The 25,949-nt window shown below is 41.3% G+C and overlaps 1 protein-coding gene across 1 annotated transcript; it reads right to left on the reverse strand.

Annotated features, from left to right (window-relative positions):
- Positions 1-13,571: 13,571 nt before the first annotated feature.
- mrpl42 (mitochondrial ribosomal protein L42) lies at positions 13,572-25,405 on the reverse strand. The gene is made up of 5 exons (XM_052034173.1): positions 25,312-25,405; positions 23,354-23,417; positions 22,661-22,745; positions 19,252-19,415; positions 13,572-13,704 (listed from the first exon to the last, which is right to left on the reverse strand). Exons 1-5 carry the CDS (start codon positions 25,367-25,369, stop codon positions 13,572-13,574), a joined length of 504 nt encoding a protein of 167 aa, XP_051890133.1. The 5' UTR covers positions 25,370-25,405.
- Positions 25,406-25,949: the final 544 nt, after the last annotated feature.

The following is a 25,949-nucleotide window of genomic DNA, read 5'->3' on the forward strand; positions in this document are numbered from 1 at the left end:
TTCGTTGGAGAGATAAGGACTTGCATGGATAATGCATTTACAGCCACAAATCTGCACCTAGCAATATCAGTCTTTTTCATGTTTCAGCATTACTGGATGAACTTTAGGCATTTTATTTCCAAACCCACATATTGGCCACTTCGAGACCAGCCAGACTTTCAATACGATAGAGACACAAGACACTGCAGATTCTGAAATCTGGAGCAAAAAACAAACTGCTGGAGGAATTCAATAAGTTGAACAGCAGCTGTGGAGGCAAAAGGATAATCAACATTCGAGTCGAATCCAGCAGTTTTTTTTTTGCTCCGGACTACAGCATCTCCTCATCCTTGTTCTCTCTATAATCTCTTCCAATTCTGTAATTGTCTGAGGTATCTGTATTGCTTTAATTCCAGCCTCTTGAACACCTGGGTATTTTGTTGCTTCACCATTTACTGTCACTGATTCCACATGGACAATCATTGAATAGGCAGGATAGGAGAGAGAGGACAAGAAGGAAGTTTTGGGGGGGTGGGGTGAGTCAAGGAAAAAGATTTGGATCATCTCCAGTGACTCCAATAGCAGCGGCAAGTGGAAGTCATATTTTTCCTTCCACCCCATTCCGCCCCTCCCGCACCTTTTTATACTGGATATCTCTCTTCTTTCTTTCTAGTCCTGATGAAGGATCTCAACTCGAAACATCGACTGTCCATTTCCCTCTGTAGGTGCTGCCTGGCCTGCTGAGTTCCTCCAGCTCCTTTGTGTGTTGCTCCAGATTTCCAGCATATGCAATCTCGCTTGTGTCTCCAGAATTGTACTTTCGTTCCTATTATTTGCTAGGTTATAACAACATTTTTCACATTACATTTATAGCATTTTCCCTGAAAGTAGAGTCACAGGTAGACAGGGTTGTAAAAAAGGCTTTTGGCATCCTGGCATTTATAAATCAAATTGAGTATAGGAGTTGGAATGTTTTGGTGAGGTTGTATAAGTCATTGGTGAGACCAAATTTAGAATATTGTGTGCAGTTCTGGTCGCCGAACTACAGGAAGGATGTCAGTAAGATTGAAAGAGTGCAAAGGAGATTTACAAAAATGTTGCCGGGTCTTCAGGAGTTGAGTTACAGGGAAAGATTGAGCATGTTAGGACTTTATTCCTTGGAGTGGAGAAGAATGAGGGGAGATATGATAGAGGTTTACAAAATGATGAGTGGCATAGACAGAGTTAATGCAAGTAGGCTCTTTCCACCTAGATTAGGAGAGATAAGTACAAGAGGACATGGCTTTAGGGGGAACATTAGAGGGAACTTCTTCACTCAAAGAGTGGTGGGAGTGTGAAATGGGCTGCCATCTGATGTGGTAAATGCGGGCTCGCTCTTAACTTTTAAGAGTAAATTGGATAGATACATGGACAAGAGAGGTCTGGAGGGGTATGGGCTGGGGGCAGGTAAATGGGACTAGCTGAATAATGTTTCGGCACAGACTAGAAGGGCCGAATGGCTTGTTTTCTGTACTGTAGTTTCCTATGGTTCTATGGTTCTATCGTGCACAGTTTGTCATCTCAACTTTTAGAGTCAACATGTAATCAGGAAGATGAATTTCTGTCGATAAAGGGTGTCAAGTAGATGTTGCTGGATAACTGAAAGTGGCAGATGTTACACCCTTGTTCAAAAAAGGGAATAGAGGTAAATGGACAACTACACACCAGTCAGTTTAACCTCAGTGGTGGGAAAATTCCAGAAACAGTGATCAGGGTCTGAATTAGCAGTCACTTGGATAAGTGTGGGTTATTATACAAAACCAGGCAAATTTTGTCTAGATAACTTGGCATTTTTTTTTGATGAAGTGACAGCATGGGTCAATGAGGGAATTGCAGTTGACTTGGTATAAATGCTTCCAAAAGACATTTGATAAAATACCACATAATAGGCTTTCCATCAAAATTGAAGTACATGAAATGAAAGAGGCTGTGACAACATGGGTAGAAAATTGGCAAAGTAATAAGAAACAGAACGTAGTCATGAAAGGTGCTTCAGGATTGGAGGGAATGTTCCCTAGGGGTTGATACAGGGACCACTGCCTTTCTTAACATGTACCAATGACTTGGACCTGGGTGAATGGAGCAGAGTTGCCAAACCTGCAGATGACACCAAAGTTGGAGATTTATAGTAACAGATTTAAAGCAGATATAGATAGGCTGGTGGAATGGACAACAGATGAAATTCAGAATCTGAGATACTTAAAGTGTTGCATTTTGTTTCTATTTATTTATTCAATTTTTAGAATCTGGACATTGCTTATTTCCACCCATCATCACGCTTGGCCTTGGCAACTGAATGGCTTACCTGGCCTTTTCGGAGAGGAAAAGTCAACCACATATACGCCAGACTTTGTCCCTTAAGGGGTATTAGTGAATCAATATAGCACTTTTGTGATCATGACTGGGTTTTTTAAAATTCCAGATCATTATAGGTAGTCCCAAGGTTACGACAGGGTTCTGTTCCTGAGAAGTGTTCATAATCCAAACTCATCATAAGTTGGAAATGAACAAAAGCAGTATGTGGAAGAGGATCACAGAAACATCTGTGACAGGAGAGCGAGCAGGCACAGGAAGAGCGGTTGGCAGCCGGCCTCACTGACTCAGTGAGTGAGTGAGTGAGTTTGCCCAGCGCTTCCAGCTCTGTCCAACCCTTGATTATTGTGGCTTTTGGTGTTTGGAGGGTGGGGGGAGGAAAGCAAAGGTACATGGAAATACCCCATTCCCCATGGCAGAAGATGCTGGCAGTGTCTGTAATACAGGGAGGGCCTGTATCTGAATTTACATTCCACAGTTGCCACAGTGGGATTTGAACTCGGGTTCTGAAGTCCAGGCCTTTGAATTATTCACAACATCTGCTGCACCACCACCATCTTCCAATTACATAAGAGATAGAAGCAGGAGTAGGCCAGTTGGCCCCTTGTGCCTGCTCTGCCATTCAGTCAGAACATGGCTGATCTTTTATCTCAGCACCACTTTCCTGCATTAACCCCATAATCAAGGAATATCAACCCTATCAAGCAAAAGACTCCTCCTGTGTAATAGCAGAGAATGCAGTTTATCACAATCATGGTAAGAGGACAAGTATAAAATGACATGGAAACACACACAGTGCAAACAATGACATTTGATTACCACATCATCACTCAATAATGAGAGATACTTGACATCAGAATTATCAGAATAACGTGTGGTGAAGAATGGAGACAGACCACAGATCAAGAAAGTGCAGTGTTCAATCTGCATATCGTCCCTACACAGCACAAGTGCTTCAATCTCAGCAGAGCAGCCTTCGAGCAACAGCGGATACAGCTGCTACTGGATGACAAGCTTACCTAATGGTCACCACAATTGCTAGGCTATTGCAGGCACACTACAAGAAGAAGATATTCCATCCTTGCGTTCTGCATTGATATAACACAGAAGGTGGTAGTTACAGGTTACAGGCTTAAGGGAAAACAGCTGTAATAAGTATACAGCTTCTGACCTATCCAATTATGATACATAACCACTGCCATAGACCAAGTAAATCTTGTACTGGGCTATTTAGTCAAATGCACCATTTATGTCTTAGGCTGCAATATCCACTGTCTCCTACACATAAAAGATTGCCCAAAGAAAATAATAACAGGATTTAAAGTGTAGAAGTGCTGGAAAGAAAGTCAGTGTTTCAACATCACTTTGTCCTCTATATCATGGTTTTAGTAAAATACAGGCCCAGATTGCTTTCCCAGAATTTCAGTGGAACCCAGATCAGCATGCCCACAACTGCCTAACATGTCGATCAGCTCATTTCTGATCAGGTGCTCAAGGTGCAACAAAGTGCTAAGGTGATTGCCTTTCATAAAACTGGGACAGCAGCCAAAGATGGAAAAAAAACTACTGATATTATTGTTGTGTTATACACATGTTCATGCAAAGAACGCTACTTCAATGGCTCATTCCACTTCAAGACTTGTGATCGGGTAATTGCATCCTCAATTGACATCAGGCTGGTTAACATGGTAGACTAAACATGGTATTTGCTTTTGTAGAACTTTCTGTACAAAATGATTCCATATGGACTTCTGCAGACGTCCAGAATAATATTTTTCCACCACTCACCAACAGTCATGCCCATCAACCTCAAATTGGTCATCTGGCAGAGACCTCAACTACTGAATAACTGGCTCCCACAGGACCCAGTCTTAGTACCACCTTAATATATGCTCAGTAATACTCTACTGACGCTGTTTCAGAAATTTGGATGACCTACTCATAACCATCTAGATAGATAGGTATTTATCCAGATAGTAAAGTTATTTCTAGAAACTGGAAAATAGGAACATTAGGATCAGGAGGAGTCTATTTAAGAGCCTCATGCCTGTTTCCCATTAGTTAGGTCATGGTTAATCTGTACCTCAACTATATCAACCTACCTTTCTTTCACGTCACTCGATATCCTTAACTAAGTAAAGTTTATATATTTTGGCAAGCTCTAAATAGCCCTATATTCATAGTCTTTTGGGGGGAAGAGAACTCCAGATTGCTGCTACCCTAATCTCCCTCCTGAATTATCTTGTTCTAAATCCAAGAATATGCCTCATTGCTTGATTCCCTCACCAGAAGAAATAGCTTTTCTGACCTGAATTGTACACACCCAACCTCAATTGTACACACCCATTGCTATGTATTTTATTAGTAATTTGTCTAAACAAAATAAATCAGATTAGTCAAACATGACTTGCGCATTAACTATGTCATAGTAGCTCTCTCCAATTATCTTGTACTTGTTGAAGTGCTTAGTCACTCTATGACTAGTTCCAGTTGCTCCACACAACTGATGTTAAACTAACAGGGCCATACTTGTTCTTTCTTTCTCCCACCCATCTTAAAATAATATATAGGAAATTTGCCAATTGCACTCTGAAGACAAAATTCCTCAATTAAGGGAGGCTAGAAAGATTGTGGTTAATGCTTCTGCAATTTTTAATTTTAACAAAGGAAGGAAAGCATCAGATCCTGGATGTGTATCTATTCAAGACACATTATTTGCTTCATTACCATTTTTTAAAGATGTATTCAATCCACTAGGTTCATCCCCTGATTTAAATGTTCCTCTAATCACTGGTATTTTACCCTCTTCCTCTTCTGTGGAAATGCTACTCTTATAATAAATCTACCACTTTGGGTCTATCTGCTCTTACAGGTGGTTGTAAAAAACACATGATATTATTTTAAAGAGCAAGAGTGTTATCCTCAGTGTCTTGCCAAGATTTATATCTCAATTACACCTGATCGTTTATCTCATTGCTGTTTGTAAGAGCTTGCTGAACTCAAATTGGCCATGCCTGAGTGGAAGACAGCATCTCTCACCACATTTAAGAAGAATCTAGATGAGCACTTAAATTGCCAAGGCCAGAAGGCTATGGGGCTAGTGCTGGTAAATGGGATTGGTGTAGGTCAGCATGGATACGGTGGGCCAATGGGCCTGTTTCTATGCTATACGATTCTGTGACTATTTCCTAAATTACAAGTTTCTGCACCTCCTGAAGCAATTCATTGGCTGTAAAACACTCAGGGAAGTCTTGAGGTTGTGAAAGGCATTATGTAAATGTAACTGTAATCCAAAAGTAAAATGCAGAAAATGTCAGAAATCTGATATAAAAACAGAAAATGTTGGAAATATTCAGCAGATCAGGCACTATTCCACTTGTGTACCGAACACGAGTATCCCAGCTTTAGACTTCCCAGTATTTTCTGTTTTTATTTGAGACTTCTGTTTTATATAAATGTAGTTCTTTTTTTTACCTTGTGATCCACATAGTATCAACTGTGTCAATGTTTAATAGACCAAACTTTCACGTAGTCACCTTCTTGCTTTTATCTATAAAATCTTTTATTTAGATATTTACTTTGTGTGCCTTTGTTGTTTAGTATCTTTCCAAGTCTAAATTTCTGTTTCTTAGTACATATGTATGCTTCTTTTACTTTTATGCTGTGTCTTACCTCATATCTTAACCATGATTGTTTGCGGGACAATGCAAGTGAAACTTTACTCTTTATGATGCAAGCAAATAAAAACAATTGAGCACTATAAACATTCTTGTAAAAGAATGGTTAACTTGGCATTTCAATTGAGCAGAGTTCAGTTATCCTTTACAGGAACCTTTACTGAGGTTTCCTCATAACAGTCTGAGGTTCTTCTCTGATGACCAAAGTAACATCAGGATGTCCGATTCAACAACAATGAGAGGAACTGCTTGCTTCTTACATTAACCCATGTATGTTTGTATTCTTCCTTGGCATGTCATATTGGTGGCAAAAGACATTATTGTCCATCCTAAATCACCTATGAAAATATGGGTGGGTAGTTGCCGCCTTCACTCTCTGCTGAAGGAATTCCCACAATCCTGTTGAATGTTCCAGGATTTTGACCCTACAAAAGTAAAGGAACAGCAATATATTTCCAAATCAGGAAGAGTGTGTGATTTGGAGCTGGTAGTACGTCATTGGGTGGCAGTTGTGACTTTGGGAGGTTTTGTCTAAGGAACCAGTCAAAACAGACATCTGTAACCATTGATTTACAAGTGCTTGTATCTTATGATATGTGGCACACAAATACTTTTCAGCCCACAACTTGGTCTTTGAGCATAGATGTTAGGTTGAATTCAGTGCATTTTACACAACTAAACTCTGATCTCAGCATCCATTCCTTATTTGTAAAGGCGTATGGTGTGTTGGCCTTCATTAGTCGGGGTATTGAGTTCAAGAGCCAAGAGGTAATGTTGCAGCTCAATAGAACTCTGGTTAGACCACACTTGGAGTATTGTGTTCAGTTCTGGTCGCCTCATTATAGGAAGGATGTGAAAGCTTTATAGAGGGTGCAGAGGAGATTTACCAGGATGCTGCCTGGATTGGAGAGCATGACTTATGAGGATAGGTTGAGTGAGCTAGGGCTTTTCTCTTTGGAGAGAAGGATGAGAGGTGACTTGATAGAGGTGTACAAGATGATAAGAGGCATAGATCGAGTGGACAGTCAGAGACTTTTTCCCAGGCTGACAATGGCTAACATGAGGGGGCATATATTAAGATGATTAGAGGAAGGATTAAGGGGGATGTCAGAGGTAGGTTTTTTACACAGAGAGTGGTGGGTGCATGGAACGCACTGCCGGCTGAGGTTGTGGGGGCAGATACATTAGGGACATTTAACAGACTCTTAGATAGACACATGAATGATAGAGAAATGGAGGGCTATGTGGGAGGGAAGGGTCAGATAGATCTTAGAGCAGGATAAAATGTCGGCACAACATTGTGGGTCGAAGGGCCTGTACTGTGCTGTAGTGTTCTATGTTCTATTATTCCTGTTTATGCCACATCTAACTGCACAGTTGACATCACAATTTTCATGTCAATCTCACTTGAATTAATTATTTGAATTAATAAATAAATCTCACATTTGAATATGTAAGTAGTGACAATTTGTTATGATTGTTCAAAAGGACTTGGACAGCACATGCAACCAGAGACTAAACAAACAAGCTCAGGCAAATAGCCAAACTGGAACTGGTTGAATTCTACATCAACTTTCAGATTTGGATCTGGTTTAAGGGAAGCTGATCTTGGTGAAATAAATCTCAGCCCTGCTGGACACAGTGATGTTACTTTTCTGATTGAATGATAGCATTGTTAAAAACAGTATGGATCCAGTAAATTTACTGTGAAAGGATCTAATTTCACGGGCCTGGAATTTGTTGTGTTGTTGTGAATAATAACTCACTGCTATGATTCTTTAAAACTGATCATCTCTTTTTACATCTGAATGTAAGTAAACATAGAAACCTGAAAGTTGCTGTCAGTTCCCATGCTCCTCTTCTGGGTGTACTGTTGTAGACATCCCTGAGGCAAGTTGGTGATTTGACATTGACTTCATCTCTTTATGTACTGTTCTCACTGTAATGTATTAAGGCTTGTAAATGGAGTTTAAGTCATAGTTATTGCTCAATAATCTGGCCTTGAAGCACCAATTCGGCTTGTGAGAAGTCTCATTCCTTAATGATTATTGTGCACTTCCATGATTTTTTTCAATAAATGATTTTAAAAGTCATTGTATTTTAGTATATATTCCAATCATTTTTTTAAAATTTCCATGATATCTTTAAAATCTATTCAAAAATTGCCATTTTTTATTCCCTGATTTGTTCTATGTGAGACTTCTTCAATCTGATAGACTGCTCCACAGGAGGTGCCCAATTGTAATTCATGTCAGAAAAGGGAAAATACACACCACAGAGAATTCTGAATCTTTGTGGGGTGCTCTGAGTCAGTGGCAAGGATTGTCCCTTTGTCCATCGACAGAAAATCTGGGTAATTAAGTTTTAAATATTGTTTTAGCAGAAGTATCTTGACTGCACAACAAAAACAACTTGCATTTATAAAGTTTCCTTAAAGTAGGTGGACTGATTAATAAGTTTGCAGACAACACAAAAATTGGTGGAGTTGAGGATGGTGATGAAGGTTGTTCGAGGATACAGCAGCATGTAGATCAGTTAGAGACATGGGTGGAGAAATGGCAGATAGAGTTAATTCAGACAAGTATTGCACAAGTGTGAGGTGTTGCACTTTGGGAGGTCAAATGTACAGGGAAAGTATACAGTAAATGGCTGGACCCTTGATGGACAGAGGGATCTTGGGGTGCTAGTCCATAGCTCCCTGAAAGTGGCAACACATGTAGGTAGTGTGGTAAAGAAGGTGCATAGCATACTTACCTTCATCGATTGGGGTATTTGGTATTAAAAGTCAGGAAATCATGCTGCAGCTGTATAAAACTCTGGTTAGGCCACATTTGGAGTATTGTGTGCAGTTCTGGTTGTCGCATTACAAGAAGGATGTGGAGGCTTTGGAGAGGTTGCAGAAGAGGTTCACGAGGATGTTGCCTGGATTAGATAGTATTAGCTTATAGGGAGAGGTTGGAGAAACTTGGATTTTTTTCTCTGAAGCATCAGAGGCTGAGGGGTGACCTGGTAGAAGTTTATAAAATTATGAGGGGCATAGGTAGGGTAGACAGAGTCTTTTGCCAGGATGGAAATGTGAAATACTAGAGGGCATAGGTTTAAGTTGAGAGGGGGAAAATTTAAAGGAGATGTGCAAGGCAAGTTTTTTTTACACTGGGAGTGGTTTGTGCTGGAATGAGCTGCCGGGGGTGTGATTGAAGCAGGTATGATAGTGACGTTTAAGAGAGATTTAGACAGGAACATGAACATGCAGGGAATGGAGAGATGCGGATCAGATGCAGCCAGGTGGGATTAGTTTAACTTGGCATCATGGTCATTACAGACAACATGGGCCGAAGGGTCTGTTGCTGTGCTGTAACTGTTCTATGTTTTAATGTCCAAACATCACAGAAGGGTGGCATAGTGACACAGTTAGTAGAGCTGCTGCCTCACAGATCCAGTGAGTCAGGTTTAATCCTGATCTCTGGTCCTGACTGAGTGGAATTTACACATTCTCCCTGTGACTGTGTGAGTATCCTCTGGGTGCTCAGGTTTTCTTCCACATCCCAAAGACACATGGGTTGGTAGGTTGATTGATCATTGTAAATTGCCCCTAGTGTGTAGGTGGTGGTAGAGTCTGGGAGAAATTGATGAGAATATGGGGAGAAAGAACATGGATTTGTATTAATGTGAATGTGTGTTTGATGATCAGCATGGACTTGGTGACTGAAGGGCCTGTTTCTGTGCTGTATGACTCTGATACTCTTAAGTGTTACCAAGCAAAGTTTGACACCAAGTCACAGGCTGATGATCTTTAAGTGAAACTAAAGAGATATTAAGAGAAGTAATCAATAGCTTGGTTAAAGATACAGGTTTTAAGGAGCATTTTAAAGAAGCAATGGGAAGGTCTGAGATTGTGTTTGCCAATGGAAGAGCAAGTGAAAATCAGGAGACACAAGAGAATGCAGATGCTGGAATTTGGAGCAAAAAACTGCTGGAGGAACTCAGCGGGTCAGGCAGCATCTGTGGAGGGAAATGGACAGCTGAAGTTTCGGGTCAAGACCCTTCATCTGGACTGATCTGGACAGATGCTGCCTGACCCACTAAGTTCCTCCAGCAGTTTGTTTTTGCAAATGAAAATCAGGGATGTGCAAAGCATTAGAATTGCAGGAATACAGAGATCTGGATCACAGGACTGGAAGGAATAGGGAGAGGTGAGATCTAAGAGGGAATTAAAAACAAGGATGAGAATTTAAAAAATAGAAGCATTATGAAACCAGGAGCCAATGTAAGGAATGATGAGTGAATGCACACTATGTGGAGGAGTGACATGATTGCATGATGCCGTAAACTGGGAAGACAAGATAAAGATCAGTATTCATGCACAATGAGTTCAACAAACAAAAGATGAGAGGTGGAGAGTAAATGGGGAACTCACCAAAATATCTGAATTAATTTTTCCTCTGTGTGAAACTTTGCAAATTAGTTAATACATTTGCCTAGTCAACAAGAACTATACTTCAAAATTTACTAGTTAGAAACAACTTTGTGGTGTATAAAGACCATGATGAAATATGCTATTGTACTGTAGGAATTTTAGGAAATATTAACTTGATGCACTAGGAAACATTGTCTCCTACCTCACATGCTTGGATTGTGTTATGCCAGGAATAACTGGGACATTGATTTTGAAATCAATCTTATGGATCTTCAGGAATTTCTATTGAAGGTCATTATCATCCATATTATAAATGCAGATGTTGTTGTATAGGCAAGGTTAGTGATTTTCTTTTAAATCTGGCATGTCTATTTTACATTGACAACCGTATTCCCTGCTGTACCGAAATAGTTAATGAGAGTCCAAGATAACAACCAGGACAGTTATCAAAAAAGTGAATTCTGATTTGGTTCGGTCTCTTGAGCTCATATTTTGCAGTTAGCAACTTTAAATTTTGATTGGAATTCTGATCAGTTGTGATATTGTCACTCTTTAATGAATAGGAAATCTTGTTCAAGGAGCTAGGTTTTAAGGATGATCAAGAAAGGGAAAGGTAAAGGTAATTTGACAGCAAATGATCTTGGCAACTATAGGCAAAGGCTGAATGATTACATTTAGGAATGTTCAAGAGGCCATAATTTTAAGGTTTGAACAATCTTGAAAGGTTGAAGTTTAAAGGTTACAGTAAAAGGTGGTGGGGTTAGTGAGGCCATGGAGGATCTAAAAACAGACATCACTTAAGGGGCAGTTAATGTCAGTCAACAAGGGCAGGGTTGAAGAACTGAAGTGGATGGTGCAAGTTAGGACACAGGGTGGAATTTTGGATTGCTTCAGGTTGCAGAGCCTACATAAGGACAGTTGATCAGGAGTGCTTTGGAATAGTCAAGATGGGATGTAGCAAAGGGTTTCGGCAGCAGGTGATTTGAAGAAGGTGAATCAGGCGAATGAGTGAGATGGAAATAGGCCATCTTTGAGAATGGCGTGGGTAATATGTGCTGAGGATCATTTTGATCTCAAACATGACAAAAGACTGTGAACAACTTGGATCAATTTCAGTGTTTACAGGTAGAGAAATGGAGTTGGTCGCCAGGGAAAACACGTGTCATAGTCTAAAGACAATTGCTTTGTTCATCTCAATGTTTAGGTGGAGCAAGTTTTTCTCATCCAGTACTGGATGTCAAACAAGCAGTCCAATAATTTAGAGAGCCATCATGAGAGAGAGCTGGGTGCTCCAATAGGGTTACTACAGGAAATTGATGCCGAGGTAAAAGGTAAGCATTATATTGCAAACAGATGCAAGGAGCCGATTGGCCTACTCCTATTTCTTATATTTCCAATGGTTGCTATCAGCCTACACCTGAAAACTGGTCCTCTGCTTTCAGATGATGACGCCATGGGAAAGCATGTAGACAGGAACAGGAGGAAGCCCAGAAGATGAGAGTTGGGGGACACTGAAGATAACCACACAGGAGCAGGAAGATTCTCTGAATGTGATACATGAAGTCAGGTGAGTGTGGTCCCACCCAGCTGTAGGTCTTTGGATGGTTCAGGGAGAAGGGTGCTGTAGTTAACTATGTCAAAGACTTCAGACAGGGACGAGAGAGAGATTCCAACGAGGAGCTTCAGGTGAGATGGGTATGAACTTGGGAGGCTAGTGTTTTGACTGGAGTAGGAATGGTCGGCAGAGGAGTCACAGATTGATTTCTTGGGGAGGTCAACATGGCAGATTTGTAAGAATTGGGGACAGAACCATTAAACATGGGCACAACCTGTGACCTATTGGAAGGCATGCTGCTCTTCCACCATTCTCCAGTCAGATTCATTTACCTCTCTGCACTCTTGTCAACTCATCAGCAGCCTCCTTATTGCACTGAATCCTACCTCATACCATAATTTTTTTTTCAAGTAGAGTCTTGCTGCAGGCAAGAGTTCTGGAATTTACTTTTTTTTAAAGCAACCTTTTGTCAAAGTGAAGAACTGTGGAACTCGAGAGCACTAGTGAGCAAATCATCCAGTAGCAGGATTCTCAAAGAGCACATCATAAGATTGCAGAGACAGCAAATTATAGTCAATGCGCGGTGCAGATTTCCAGTTGGAGATGTAGAACATCAGCAGCTTGCAATCCAGTTACAGTACATCCTTGTGATTTTCCTCATGAGATGCATCTTCCAAGTACTGTAAAGGCCTTATATAAAACTTTGCATTGCAGTGGGCCCTCTGGAGTTTTACAGATCCATGTTTCAGTACCAGGCTTACCTACTTGCTTGTTAAAGGCAGATTCTCAAGGGGGTGGCTTGAGATGCACAAGGTTCCAGGGAGAAAGGGGGAGTAGGAACCTATTACTGTATTTTTTTTTTACACAACTCTTATCCTGTTGTTGCCTCATCCAAAGAAGGAACTATTTTGCGTATCTACAAGAACATGAACAGGCCACTTAGCCTCTCAAACCAGTTCTGCCATTTGGTAAGATCATGGGTAGTTGAATGGCCAAGAAAGGAATGGAATCAAACCATAGGGTGTATGAAGCAACGTAGTTACTGCTAATTATATTAAAACATGACAATCAAGAAATGAGTAAATGCAATAGCATCTCTATCACAAAGGGAGTTGTGGAAATGTTAAATAACTCAAGTAGTTTTGTATTCCAAGCAAATGAGAACTTCTGAAATATCTGTTTTTAAACATAATTACCTTGAGCCAATTTTGCAATTTATTGTTAGGCAACTCAAAAAAGCACAAAGTAACTTTGGGGTGATGAACCTGCGTCGTTTGGGTTTTTAGGTCCAGCAGGGACTTCAGGTCAACTATCTGCCTTCAGAAGAATACAATCTGTCAAACTGGACAGTTGAGTTAAATTCAATTCAAATAGGTCAACAGTGTCTTAGACAATAACTGAAATACGAACATTCAATTTTAAGATTTTATTGTATTAAGCATCTCAGTGAACTATAGATAATTATCATCACACAGTGAACAAGCTCATCGCACTCCTTATGCTGTGAAAGACTTCACTTTTAATACAGGTTTGCTTCTTAAACAATGCAAATGTGAAAATACCAAAAGAAAAATTATAAATCAATGATGAGTCAAGTGTTCTTTCCTTTTAGAGTGGAATGCAGCAGGATACCAGTAACAGAGATCAGCTCATGGTTAAACCCACTGTCTTTCAACTGATTCATCGTCTTTTGGAGGATTGGATTAATCCTCCGCCTGTGATACCTTTACAAACAGAAAAAGAGCCATTTTTTATTCCTCTATCATGAATTCGCGAAATATATTTGTATAAATGTTTTGATGTAATGTAAACTTCATTAACGGTTCTGTTGCAGGAACAAACAGTAAATAATTTCCATTAACAGAGTAGCATATGGAGTAAGTGAGCAGGCAAAACTCTGTTCCAAGAGTGTGAGGTCAACCATTTGGATCTGCAGAAGTAGAGTTCAGAGGATTTAAATAGTAAGTTAGCTACTGAGATCTAGGTCCTCAGTACTCTAATTACAAAGCTAATGGGGTACATTAAAAATAATTTTTTAAAAAGTGGCGTGACGGCATCTATCTAAAAAATCTATGCAAAGGCTATGTACAGAAATCTGTTTAGACCAACATCTGTAATAATATATTCAGCTCTGTGAGACCACCTGAGGAAGGACATACTGGGGGAAAATCTCTTACCAAGGTTCCACACAGAGCCACTATGGATTCTGTCTGCAACTGAGAAAGTCAAAGCAGAAGCTAGTCTGCAGCCTTTCACTCAGTCGAGTACAACTTAAGGGGCACTGGTAAGAATGCATTTGAAGCACTGAATACAGTTTAGATAAGGATGTGCACCTATTTGGAGTCAGTGAGAGAAGGTTCACTAGGTTGATTCCTGGGATAAAGAAATTGATTTATGAAGAAGATTGAGCAGGTTGTGCCTTATTCATTAAAGTTTAGAAGAATGAGAGGCGATCTTGTTGAAAAACAAAATTCTGAGGGGGGTTGACAGGGCAGATACTGAGAAAATATTTCTCCTAGAGGGGGCATCCAGAATTATGGGACATAGTTTTCAGAATGAGTCCCCCATTTCAGACAGAGATAAAGAGAGACAATTTCTCTCTGAGAACAGTGAATTTTTGTAGAGTTGTGGACGTGGGAAAGGTAGGGAAGCATTAGGAACAATAGGAGCCTAGAAGGTTATGAGAGTAGTCCTAAATGAATACTTTCATCAGTATTTTACTGAGGAATGCTGATGTTGTGGTTGGGAGAATTTAGCAAAGGGGAAAGGTGAGACTAGCGCAAATCTCAATAAATAAAGACGAGGTACTTTGTGGGCTTAAAGATAAATAAGATGGATAAGTTCCCAAGGATAAATGGGATCTATCTGTTGAGAGAGAAGGGAAGAGATTGCTGGGGCTTTACCTGAGATTTAAATCCTTGCTGACCATAAGTGAAGTTCCTCGTTGATTGGAGGACAACAATGTGGTCCCCCTTTTTCAATAAGAGCAGCAGCAAAAAGCCTGGTAAAAATATAGATCTGTGAGCCCAACATCAGTGGAGGGAAGGTATAGGGAGAAAATGGTGATGGACGGTATTAGTGATCACTTGGAATGACAGAGTCTAATCAGAGATAGCTAACGTGGCTTTGTCTGACAAATCTGATCCAATTTTTGAAGAGATGATCATAAGTGGTATTGATGAAGGTAGTGCAGTAGATGTGATTTACATGGACTTCAGTATGGCCTATAACAGGTCCCATATGGGAGATAGGTCCAAAAAGTTAGAGCCCAAGGGATCCAGAGGGCAAGTTGGTAAATTGGATCCAAAATTGGCTTGCAATGGGAGGTGTATACAGTGATAGTAAAGGGTTGTTTAGTGATTGGATACCTGCTACTATCCGGGGGTCAGTGCTTGGGGACATTTGCTGTTTGTAATATATGTGGATGTAGAGGCACAATCAGTAAGTTCACAGATGGCACGAAGATTGGTGAAGTCGTCTTAGGCTACAGGGTGATATCGATGTGTTGGTGAAATGGGCTGAGAAATGGCAGATAGGGTTCAATCCAGGCAAAATTGAGGTAATGTATTTTGGGAGTACTAATGAGAATAGGACATACACCATGAATGGCATGGTCTTGGGGAGTACTGATGAACAGAGGGGACTTGAAGTAGAAGTCCAGAGATCCTTGAGGGTAGTTAGGAAGGCATTTAGGAAACTGGCCTTCATTAGTCATGACATTGAATACAAAAGCAGGAAGGTTATGCTCCAACTTTATAAACTTTTGGTCAGGTCTCAACTGGAGTTCTGGACACTGCACTATTGGAAGGATGTGATAATGCTGGAGGGGGTGTAGAGGAGATTCACCAGGATGGGGCAGTTCAGCTATGAGAAGAGACTGGAAAAGCCAGGTGTGTTCTCCCTGGAGCGGAGGAGGTTAAGAGCAGACATGATTGAGGTATGTAAAATTATAAGGGGTATAGAGTGTAGGAATCTTTTTCATCTTATCAGAGATGAATAAAACAAGAGGACAGATTTGGGGTGAGGGGGTCTGAGGAGAGATCTTTTTCACCCAGAGAGTGGCGAGTACCTGAGAGTGGTAGAAGCAGAGTCATCGACAGCATTTAAGTAGTGTCTAGATGAGCACTTGAATTGCCTGGACATAGAAGGCTGCAGGCCACATATGCTGCCTAGTGCTAGAGAGGATGCAGAGGAGATTCAGTTATAAAGAGAGACTGGAGAAGCTAGGTGTGTTCTTCCTAGAGCAGGGGAGGTTAAGGGGGGACAAGATTGAGGTATATAAAGTTATGAAGGCTCGAGATAGGAAACTGCAGGAGACTTTTCCCCATATCAGAGATTTAGGGCAAGGGGGAAGAGATTAATTTAGTGGAGGAAAAAGGTGAAGGTTTTGATATCCAAGTTTATTTTCGTACTTATTTTGAAGCTCTTACCCTGTGTATTGGGACTTTTTTTTATTCCTCGTATTTTTCCCCAGTTTTTGAATTTTTGCATGTTGCACTCATCATTGGCTATTCTTTTGGCAAGTAGGACTTTGCTCTTTAAGAATAAAATCTGATTATGTAATCTCATTTATTTTTTTCATGCACTTCCCACTAGCAAAGCCTGCACCTTTTTCCTCCATTAAATTAAGATTGTGATTAGGAACAATATGGGCTCCTTAAACTGAAAATGGTAAATGAAAATAAGGAAATGGCAGACCTACCGAATAATTACTTTGTATCAACATTAGTAGAAGAGACAACCCTGAAAAACACCTCAGGAAATCTAATTCTGAACAGTGGTGCAGCTGCCTCACAGCTCAGTGACCCAGGTTTGATTCTAACCTCTCATGCTGTCTGTGTGCAGTTTGTACATTCTCCCTGTTACTGTATGGATTTCCCTCGGGTGCTCCGTTTTCTTCCCACATCCCAAAAAGTTGAGGATTGGTAGGTTAATTGGCCACTATATATTGCTCCTAGTGTGTTGATGAGTGGTAAAATCTGAGGGGAGTTGATGGGAATGCAAGGAGAATAAAATGGGCTTAATGTAGGATTACTTTAATTGGGTGGTTGATGGTCAGTGCAGACTCAGTGGACTGAAGTGCTTGTTTTTATGCTGCATGACTTTGACACTATAATCATACTAAAGGGTGACAAATCCCCAGAGCTTGATGGTTTCTATCCCAGTGTGTTAAAGTATAGGAAAAGCATTTGCAAAGTGCTAGTGCAAACTTGCAAAGTTGTCGTTACAAAGTTAATCTTGGAGTTTTTGCTTTAGACAAGATAGTCAGTACGTGAAACCAGGGAACAGTAGACCAATTAGCCATCAGAAAATTACTAGAGTCTACTAGTAATGATCAAGTATTGAGCAATTTAAGACATAGAATAGCAGTCCTGAGGAATTAACAGTTAGGATTTGGAACACACTCTGCTATAGCCTAGCTTCAACCCCCAGTCTAGATAAATGATTTGAAGTCCCTAATGCTCTCCAACAAATAGTAATTGATGCTAGGTCAATTGTTAATTTTAAAATATGAAAGTGATAAGATTTTTGACAACCAGAAATTTAGAGCGAGGTCACAAATCAGCTGTCATCTCTCACTGACCGGGAAAATAGGCAATCCTGTTGCAGTGTTACCACATTATGATCTGTAAAGGGGAAGCTAGAGCTGACGCAACTGATCATGACGCATGTATAAAAGAAGTGATGATAGAGCTGGACAGGGCTGTACATGGAAGCTTTTATGTTGACGTCAAAAGGTGTTTAATAAAGTCCTTCAGAGGAAACTGTCAGCTCTGGTTGGTGCTTATGGATTTGAAGGCATTGACCTGGCTAGGAAACTGGCTCAGCAGCAGGGAATAAAGTGAGCATAATGGAGAGCTATTTAAATCAGCAGTGTCCTGCATTGACCTGTGTTGGTGCCCCAACTAATCAACCGAATGATAAGATAGAAAGCCCACAACAATATGCAGTGCAGATAGATGGAAGTAATAAAGAGATGTTAGTGGGCCAGGCAAGTGGAAAAAAACATGTCAAAAGAATTGGACCAGTAATATTTTTTAATAGTACTGGAAATAACAGATCAATACGGACTTCTGGGTCCTTGTATATAGATTAAAATGTCACAGCAGAAAATAATCACAAGGCAATAAAATGGCGATCTCTGTATCTGAAGAACTCGAAAACAATGGGGGTGGGTGAGATTGGGGGTGGGTACAGTTCATTATAAAAGCCCTGTCAGACCACAACACTAGTATTATGAGCAATTCTAGAGACTACACACACTATGGTTATGTTTAGAAAGCTAATGGGCAACGTTATTGAAATTTTACAATCTGGAGGGGATGAGCAAAGTAGACAGAAACCATTTCCACACTGAGGAGTCTAGGGTGTGGGACTTAGTCCAAACCCATCAGGAGACTGGAATCCCCTTCCGTAAACAGCAAATGATGCAAGGTCAACTGTTAATTTTAAATATGAGATTGATAGATTTTTATTCACCAATTGTATTAAACTATACTGGGCTAAACTGATATATGGAGTCAAATCACAGATCGGCCATGATCACAGTGACTGACAGGTTGAGAACTATTCAACCTACTCCTTTACCTCTGATTAAAAGACTTGATAGGGTAATCAGAAACTATTTCCTCCAGTGAAAACATCCAGAACAAGGAGCATAATCTTAAAATTAGTCCAATACAAAGGGCAGTGAAATTTGGAACTTTCCCCCCATAAAAGTTATTGAGACTGAGGGTTAAGTGAAAATATCAATGCTGATTGTTTGGTTTTAGGTAGATAAGAGTATTAAAGGCTTACAGAATCAAGGCAGGTAGATGGGACTTAAGATACAGATCAGCTACAATCTAAATGAAATGATACAACAGACCCTGGGTGCTGATTGGTTGCCACCTATGCAACAGTGCTCCTACAGAATATTTAACTTACAATAAGGTCAATACAGACCTAGAGAAAGTAACACTCTGCAGTTAAAATACATGAATAGATAACCTGACTGAGAGCTTACCTTTACATACCCACAAGTAGAAACATTCCCGGGGGGGAGGGGAAAGGAAGAAATTCCAAATATCTGAGATACCTGAGCTTAGTCCTGCCACTCTCATGTTGGTGCTGCAAGATATTCTTCATGAAGCAGCATACATGGACTGGAATGAGGATTAATCTTCTTCAGGTGAACACTTTTAAGGTTGTAGTAAACACAGACTCATTCAACATTTCTTTTAAATACTGAAATCTGCCATGGTTGTGTGAGCTGGACAAATAGTACTTACTGCCCAAATGGATACCAGCGGTGTTTTGTTGTGTAGAACATTTTGCTGAGTTCGTCAATTGTAGGCCCCTGTTTATCTCGCAGCACTTCTTTGTCTAATCTGGCCTTCAGTACCTGGTCATGAGTCTCCTCTTTATTCTCCACAGGTGATGGTCGTAGGATGGGCTGCAAAAGAGGGTGGATCAAATTTGGGAACTGACCACCATTCAGCCAACAACAGGATAACTTTAAAAAATGCTTTCATGGACCTCAAATCCAGAGAACTGAAACAGTGAAGATCATTACACAATCTACACCAGGCCTCTGCTGATAACATGCCCCCCTCTGTCAATTACTTCACCTCTTTGATCAAGCTTTAGGTCATCTCCTTGACCTATTCTTGAATAATTGTGCTTCCGTAAAGCAATGTCGAAACAATTTTCGACAGTAAATGTAAATGCATGACTTTCTAGAAGATCAGTGACAGTATATATTACGATAGCATGTGTAACAGCTTGGGTTTGTCATCTTCATTCCCTGTCCCTACAAGAGAATGTCTTTTCCCAGCAGAACTTCAAATTCAGCAAATGCAGAACTTTGGCATCAGGACTGGGCAGCTCTTGAATCTGATGCCATATTAATTCAAAACTTAAACATTAACAGGAACAAATATGTCAGACCCAGGAATTGTCATTTATTCTTCTTTAGACAAATAGGTCCAAACTGTTACTCTGAAAAGAAACATTTTCTTCTGGAGTATATTTTCCAACCAACAATAAAACAATTTCACCCTTGTTTTGTCCCACAAAGGATCATCTGGCAGACTAACTGCATTCAGATATCCACCATGGCCTGTTTGGTTGATCCACTAGGAAAGCACTGGAGTGCATCGCCAATGTCACAGTAACCCAGTTCCCCCTCACATGCCTACAGCTGAGGTCAGGAATCAAGCACAGAGTCAAGGAAAGCACAGGACAGCTTATGAAAGACATTGAGAGCTCAAAAAACAACCAAGTCTGGAGGAGTATCAAAAGTGAAGAGGTGAACTAAAAAGGAAATTGGGCAGGCAAAATAATATTTACAGCTGAAATAAAGGAAAACCCTAAAGTGGTCTATAAATGCATGAAGGGAAGAGGATCACTAAAAAAAGGAAAGAGTGGGTTTCTATTAAAGACCAAAACTGGAAGCCTTAGTTTGGAGGTGAAAGACATCTGTCTTCATGGAAGAGGGTGATGTGAGAGTTGACATTGAGGAGAAAGATATGAAATACCAAACAAAAGATAAACAGCGAGCAAGGACATATCAGGGGGCTCAGCATCTTTAAAAATGTGGATAAGTCACATCCAGAGTTTTAAGAACCAAGGGACAAAATGTGCAGGCTTGATTACAAGTTTCCATTGTTCTTTGGCTAAAGATGTTTAAAACTTGTTCTGCTGCCTTCAGGAGTTTGTGTACATGTGTCCCAAGACCCCTCTGTTGCCAGAAGTCTACGTACACGGTTCTTCCCAATAATGATAACAAGTGAGTAACTGCATTCCTGACTCTTTTACTGAAATAGAAAGCTAGACTTTACTGCAAGAGGAATGGAATAAAAAAAACAAAGTTTCAAAATCATACCACGACTGTAGAAGACTCTAAGGAGTTTAAAGATGTGCAAAGCAATTATTAAAATATATACCCAGAGAGTGGTAGGTGCCTGTAACATGCTGCCAAGGGAGGTGATGGAAGCAGATACAAAAGCAATATTTAAGGGGCATTTAGACAGACACATGGACAGGCAGGGAATGGAGGGATATGGACCACGTGCAGGCAGGTGGGGTTAGTTAGATTGGCAATCATGGTCGGTCAAAGGGCCTGTTCTTGCACTATACTGTTCTATGTTCTGTGTAGTACAATTCTTTCTAAAATCCTGGATGGCAGATTGATAAAGAAAGTAAAAGTTTAAGCAATCCAAAGGAAAGTGGCAAGTTGAATTGAAAATTGGCTTGATGACAGAAAGCAAAGTGGAATGGTCAACAGGACATTAGTGATTGAAGGGCCGTATGCAAGAGGGATTGGTGGGGCTCAGTACTTGACGCCTGATTATCCATGGAACAAACGTACTTAAACAGAGGGGACAAATTGAGTTTGCGGATGACAGCGTTCTATTGACCATGTAGTCAAAAGTGAGAAAGTAATTTCTAGGCTACTAGAAGACATCAATGACTATTAGGTGAGTACAAAAGAGCTAAATGGAATTTTATCAGAAGTTTGAATAATGCATTTGGAGCAGGCAAACAAGCAAGGGATTATATTAATTGTGGCATAAACAGAGGGGTCTTGGGACACATGTACACAAATTCCTGAAGGCAAGCACGAGTTTTTAAAAAAAGAATCAATGTTCAGAGAGGCACAGATTAATCAAGTTTAGCCAGAATGGACTTATTAAGGGAAGGGTGTAACGGGATGCTTGCCTTTATGGACATGCATTTAAGGTGAGAGGGGGTAGGTTCAGAACAGACAGTGAGGGGTACATTCTTTTACTGAGAGAGTGGTGGATGCCTGGAATGTGTTGCCTGATAGGGTGGTGGAGGGCAAATTCATTAGGAGCCTTTAAGAGGGGCTTGGATGGGCACATGAATGAGAGGAAAATAGAGGGATATGGGCGTTCTGTAGGTAGGAAGGATTAGCTATGACAGCACAACATTGTGGGCCAAAGGGCCTGTTCTGTGTTTATTGGCCAGGCAAAGAATACAAGAGCAGGTAGATCATGCTGGAACCATGTGAAACATTAGTTAGGCCACAGCTAGAATTCTCTATACAGGGTCAGTCACCACACTACGAGAAGTAATGTGAGAGCACCAGAGAGAGTACAGGGAAGATTTACAAGAATTCTCACAGAGCTGCAGAATTGTGGTTTGGAGGAGAGACAGTCTAGGTGGGGGCAGTGTTCTTTGGAATAAGGACCCAGGGTGGGGGGGGGGGGGGGGGGGGTTTGGGGGGGTAGGGATTTAACTGAAGTGCATGAAATTATGACAGACCTACATGGAGTAAACAGGAAGGGCCTATTTCTCTCAGCAAAGAAGGTCAGTAACTAGACAGTGTAATTTTTGGTTAATTGCTAGAGATATTAGGGGAGATTTGAGAAAAATTATTTCATTCAACAGGCAGTGGGAGTCTGGAACTCACTGCCTGGAAGGCTGCTGAAGGTAGAAACCCTCACCACATTTAAAAAAAGCACCTAAATGAGCATTCAAGTGCAAGAATAGACTAGGAAGTGGGACTATTATGGTTTGCCAAATGGCTGTAAATATGAACTGTGTATCACGATTCGAAGTTATCTTGTCAGAATTGAGTAACACTACATCTACCACAAAGTACACAGAATGTACAAAAGAAACTCCAGCACAAACATGCTTAAATTTTAACATGCACAGGTCATTCAGCCCCACCTTGGTGTGTTCGTATGGGATGTCCACCGATGGGTGGTAACAAACAATTGTCTGTCCATCTGACGTCAATGCAAGTTCAACTTTACTGTCAAGAAAAGAAGATAAAAAACATAAAAACCAGCAGCAATGGGCATCCCTCCCACCCACCCTGCTTGCTCCACCATTCAATAAAAGCATGGCAGATCTAATCCCAGCCTCAGCTCCATTTTCCTGTCCAGTTCAATAGTTGTCCATCAGGGCCTTGACAAACTATGATCCAGGGGTGCAAAATTCCAGAGATACAAGGCCCTCAGAGAAGAAAGTCACTCTTTACCTTTGTCTTAAACTGTGCTCTCCGTTCTGAAGTCCTCCCTGATGGGAAACATCCTATCAGCAGCTACCCTGTCTGGATCTCAGAATCTCATGATTCAATAACATCATTTCATCTGAACTCTGAGTGTTAAAAATTGGCTTAGTGGCAGTCTACAAACCAGCTCAAATCTTTCCTCAGAAATCAACATCTTCATTCCAGGGATCAGCCCACTGAACCTTCTCAGAGGTATGATCAATACCAACGTATTGCCCCTTACGGAGACCAGAACTGTATGGGGTATGTGATCTCTACAGACTTTGCAACTTTTTTTTACTCCATTCCTCTTGCAGTAAAGTCTAGCTTTTTATTTCAGTAAAACAATCAGGAATGTAGTTACTCACCAGTTATAGTCATTGGGAAGAGCAACGTATGTAGACTTCCGACAAACACAACCCCAGCCTCCACCTAAATAACAGAATGTGACTCAGGATTATTAACTCGTACCACTGTATTAAATACAGAGAAATAAACGACTGCAGATACTGGAATCAAGATGAAAAAAACAAGATGCTGGAGGAAATCAGCAGGCAGGCAGCACCCGTGGAGAAAAACAGATGATCACATTTGAGGTAAGGACCCTTCTTCAGGACTGAAGATGGGAAAAGGGGAAGCCCAAATTAAGGTGGGTGGGGGGTGGAAACAGAGCAGTGATAGGTGGACAAAAGAGGGGAGGTGGGGTGGGCACAAGGTGGTGATAAGTAGATGCAGGTAAGAGTTAGTGATAGGCAGATTCAGGGGAGGAGGGGAGAGCAGATCCACTGGGGGATGGGTAAAAGTTATGGAGGCAGGCTCCCCATGGGGGGTGCTGTTCTTAAATACATCTTTGCAGAGTTAACTTACTGTCAGTAGTCATGACTTCAAAAATCTTTATGGAACAAATTAAAAAACTTTATGCACAGCCTTTCTAGTCTTTAAATGTGACACAAAATATCAGGGCAATAAATGTACACTTCTCTACCAATGTATTCTGTAGTCCACAAAGTTAAATTTTCATACATTTCCAAAATTAAAATTCTAACTGAATTTCAAATAGACTGTATATCAAACAGATCAGAATGTAATGAAAACGTGCTACAGTATACCAATTATTATGCGCCCCAGAAGCCGTTAAAGTCCTACTACAAGAAGCATGATCTCCAGACTTCCTGCTTCCTGGAGAAGTGAACCAGCTCGTTCCCAACTAATTTCACTATTTTACCCAACACCCCTGTACATTTACATGCTCATCACAGGTTCTTTACTCTTATACTGTCAAAATCGGGTTATTTGTCCTCATACTCCATCTTTCCTGATCACCTTTCATGCCCACAATTTGATCTGGGCCACTAGAGATTTGTTCCCAAAGCAATCATGCCCACCACAAAAATGGCTATTCTGTTTCCATCAGAGCTTACTAACTTATCCCCAACAGATCTTTGGATGGTACAGTGCTGCAGCTAGTAGAGCTGCTATCTTGCAGCTCCGGAAATCCAGGTTCATTCCTGACCTCCAGTACAAAACCTGCTCAAACCTTTCCTCATAATCAACCCCTTCATTCCAAGAACCAGCCGAGTGTGGAGTCTGCATGTTCTCACTGTGAGACCAGAACTCCAGACCGATAAATGGTACATGCACAGGTGTTGATCACCATGAAGCTAGTGGCCATTGATAGATGGAGACTGGGAAACTGAATGACACAAGTGGTGGTCATGCTGGTTCAGAGAAGTTGAAGGCTTGTAAATCACAACAGATCTGCCTGGAAAAGCTGTAAATAAAAGGTGATGAATGAGGGCAGAAGTCAGAGAGAAAAAAATGTTTCTCTCTCCATGGACACTGCCTGACCTGCTGAGTATTTCTGGCAGTTTCTGATTTGCAAGTTCTGAGCATGTAGACACAGGAATGGTATGAAAATAAAAAGAACTGCAGATGCTGGAAATCTGAAATAGAAAGTTTCTGACAGAAAGCCAACGGCCTGAAACGTTAACTCTTCCTCCCTCCATAGATACCGCCCGACCGAGAGTTTCCAGCATTTTCTGTTGTTGTTTCACATGAAAAGTACATTGTATTCCCAGGACCAAAGATTGGTGTGTGTGAGTGGGGGCGAGGGATCAGTCGGCCTCACTGACCCAGGGATGAGGTGTGAGGAGGGGAACGGGGGTCAGTCAGAGGTCGGGCTCACTCCCGGCACCAGAGCGGGGAGGGGTCCTGCACTCCGACCCACGGCCGCCCGGTGCCCGTCTCCCCGCCGCCCGGTACCTCTCACGGCCGCCCGGTGCCCGTCTCCCCGCCGCCCGGTGCCCGTCTCCCCGCCGCCCGGTACCTCTCACAGCCGCCGCTCCGCCCCGAGTTACGAGCCTTCGTCCGACCGCCAACGCCATGTTACCGGAAATGGGACGGAGTTACCAACAATATGGTCCGACTGGCAACCGCAGTCGGCGCACGGGTTCCGGCTCGGTCCCCGGCGCCGGCGGTGCAGCAGTGAGGACAGGGCAAGGAAAGGGCGGGTGGAGTCTGGGGTTGGGACACAGTATCAGAGAATTATTGGGTTTATAATTAAAATATGAACCTTACTCTTTGGTCATCAGAGATGCCAGAGTATCCCATCGTCGCTGCCACGAAGTTTGGGGAGAATTAGTTGTGCAGTTGTCAGGTGAACCATTCACTATGAAAGTATCAGCCGAGGGGCTACGCCAGGGCAATGGTTCAAACATTGTCAAAAATGAAGATAGCCGGATAAAGTTATTTGTAAACGACATAAAGGTGTGGGGATAGAGATGGTAGGGATAGAGGCAGTGGGTGACTGGGAGGAAGGAAAGTTAGAGAGGCTACAGAGAGAGTAGAATTAAAATGAGAGGGAAAGGTTTGGGATCTCAGCTGGTGGGCAGAGGATGACTTTTTTTTAATCATTTCTGGGATACAGACGTTATTGGCGAATGGATTAGGAGCAGGTGGAGGTCA

The sequence above is a fragment of the Pristis pectinata genome, chromosome 19, assembly GCF_009764475.1.
Source record: "Pristis pectinata isolate sPriPec2 chromosome 19, sPriPec2.1.pri, whole genome shotgun sequence".
Lineage (NCBI taxonomy): Eukaryota > Metazoa > Chordata > Chondrichthyes > Rhinopristiformes > Pristidae > Pristis > Pristis pectinata.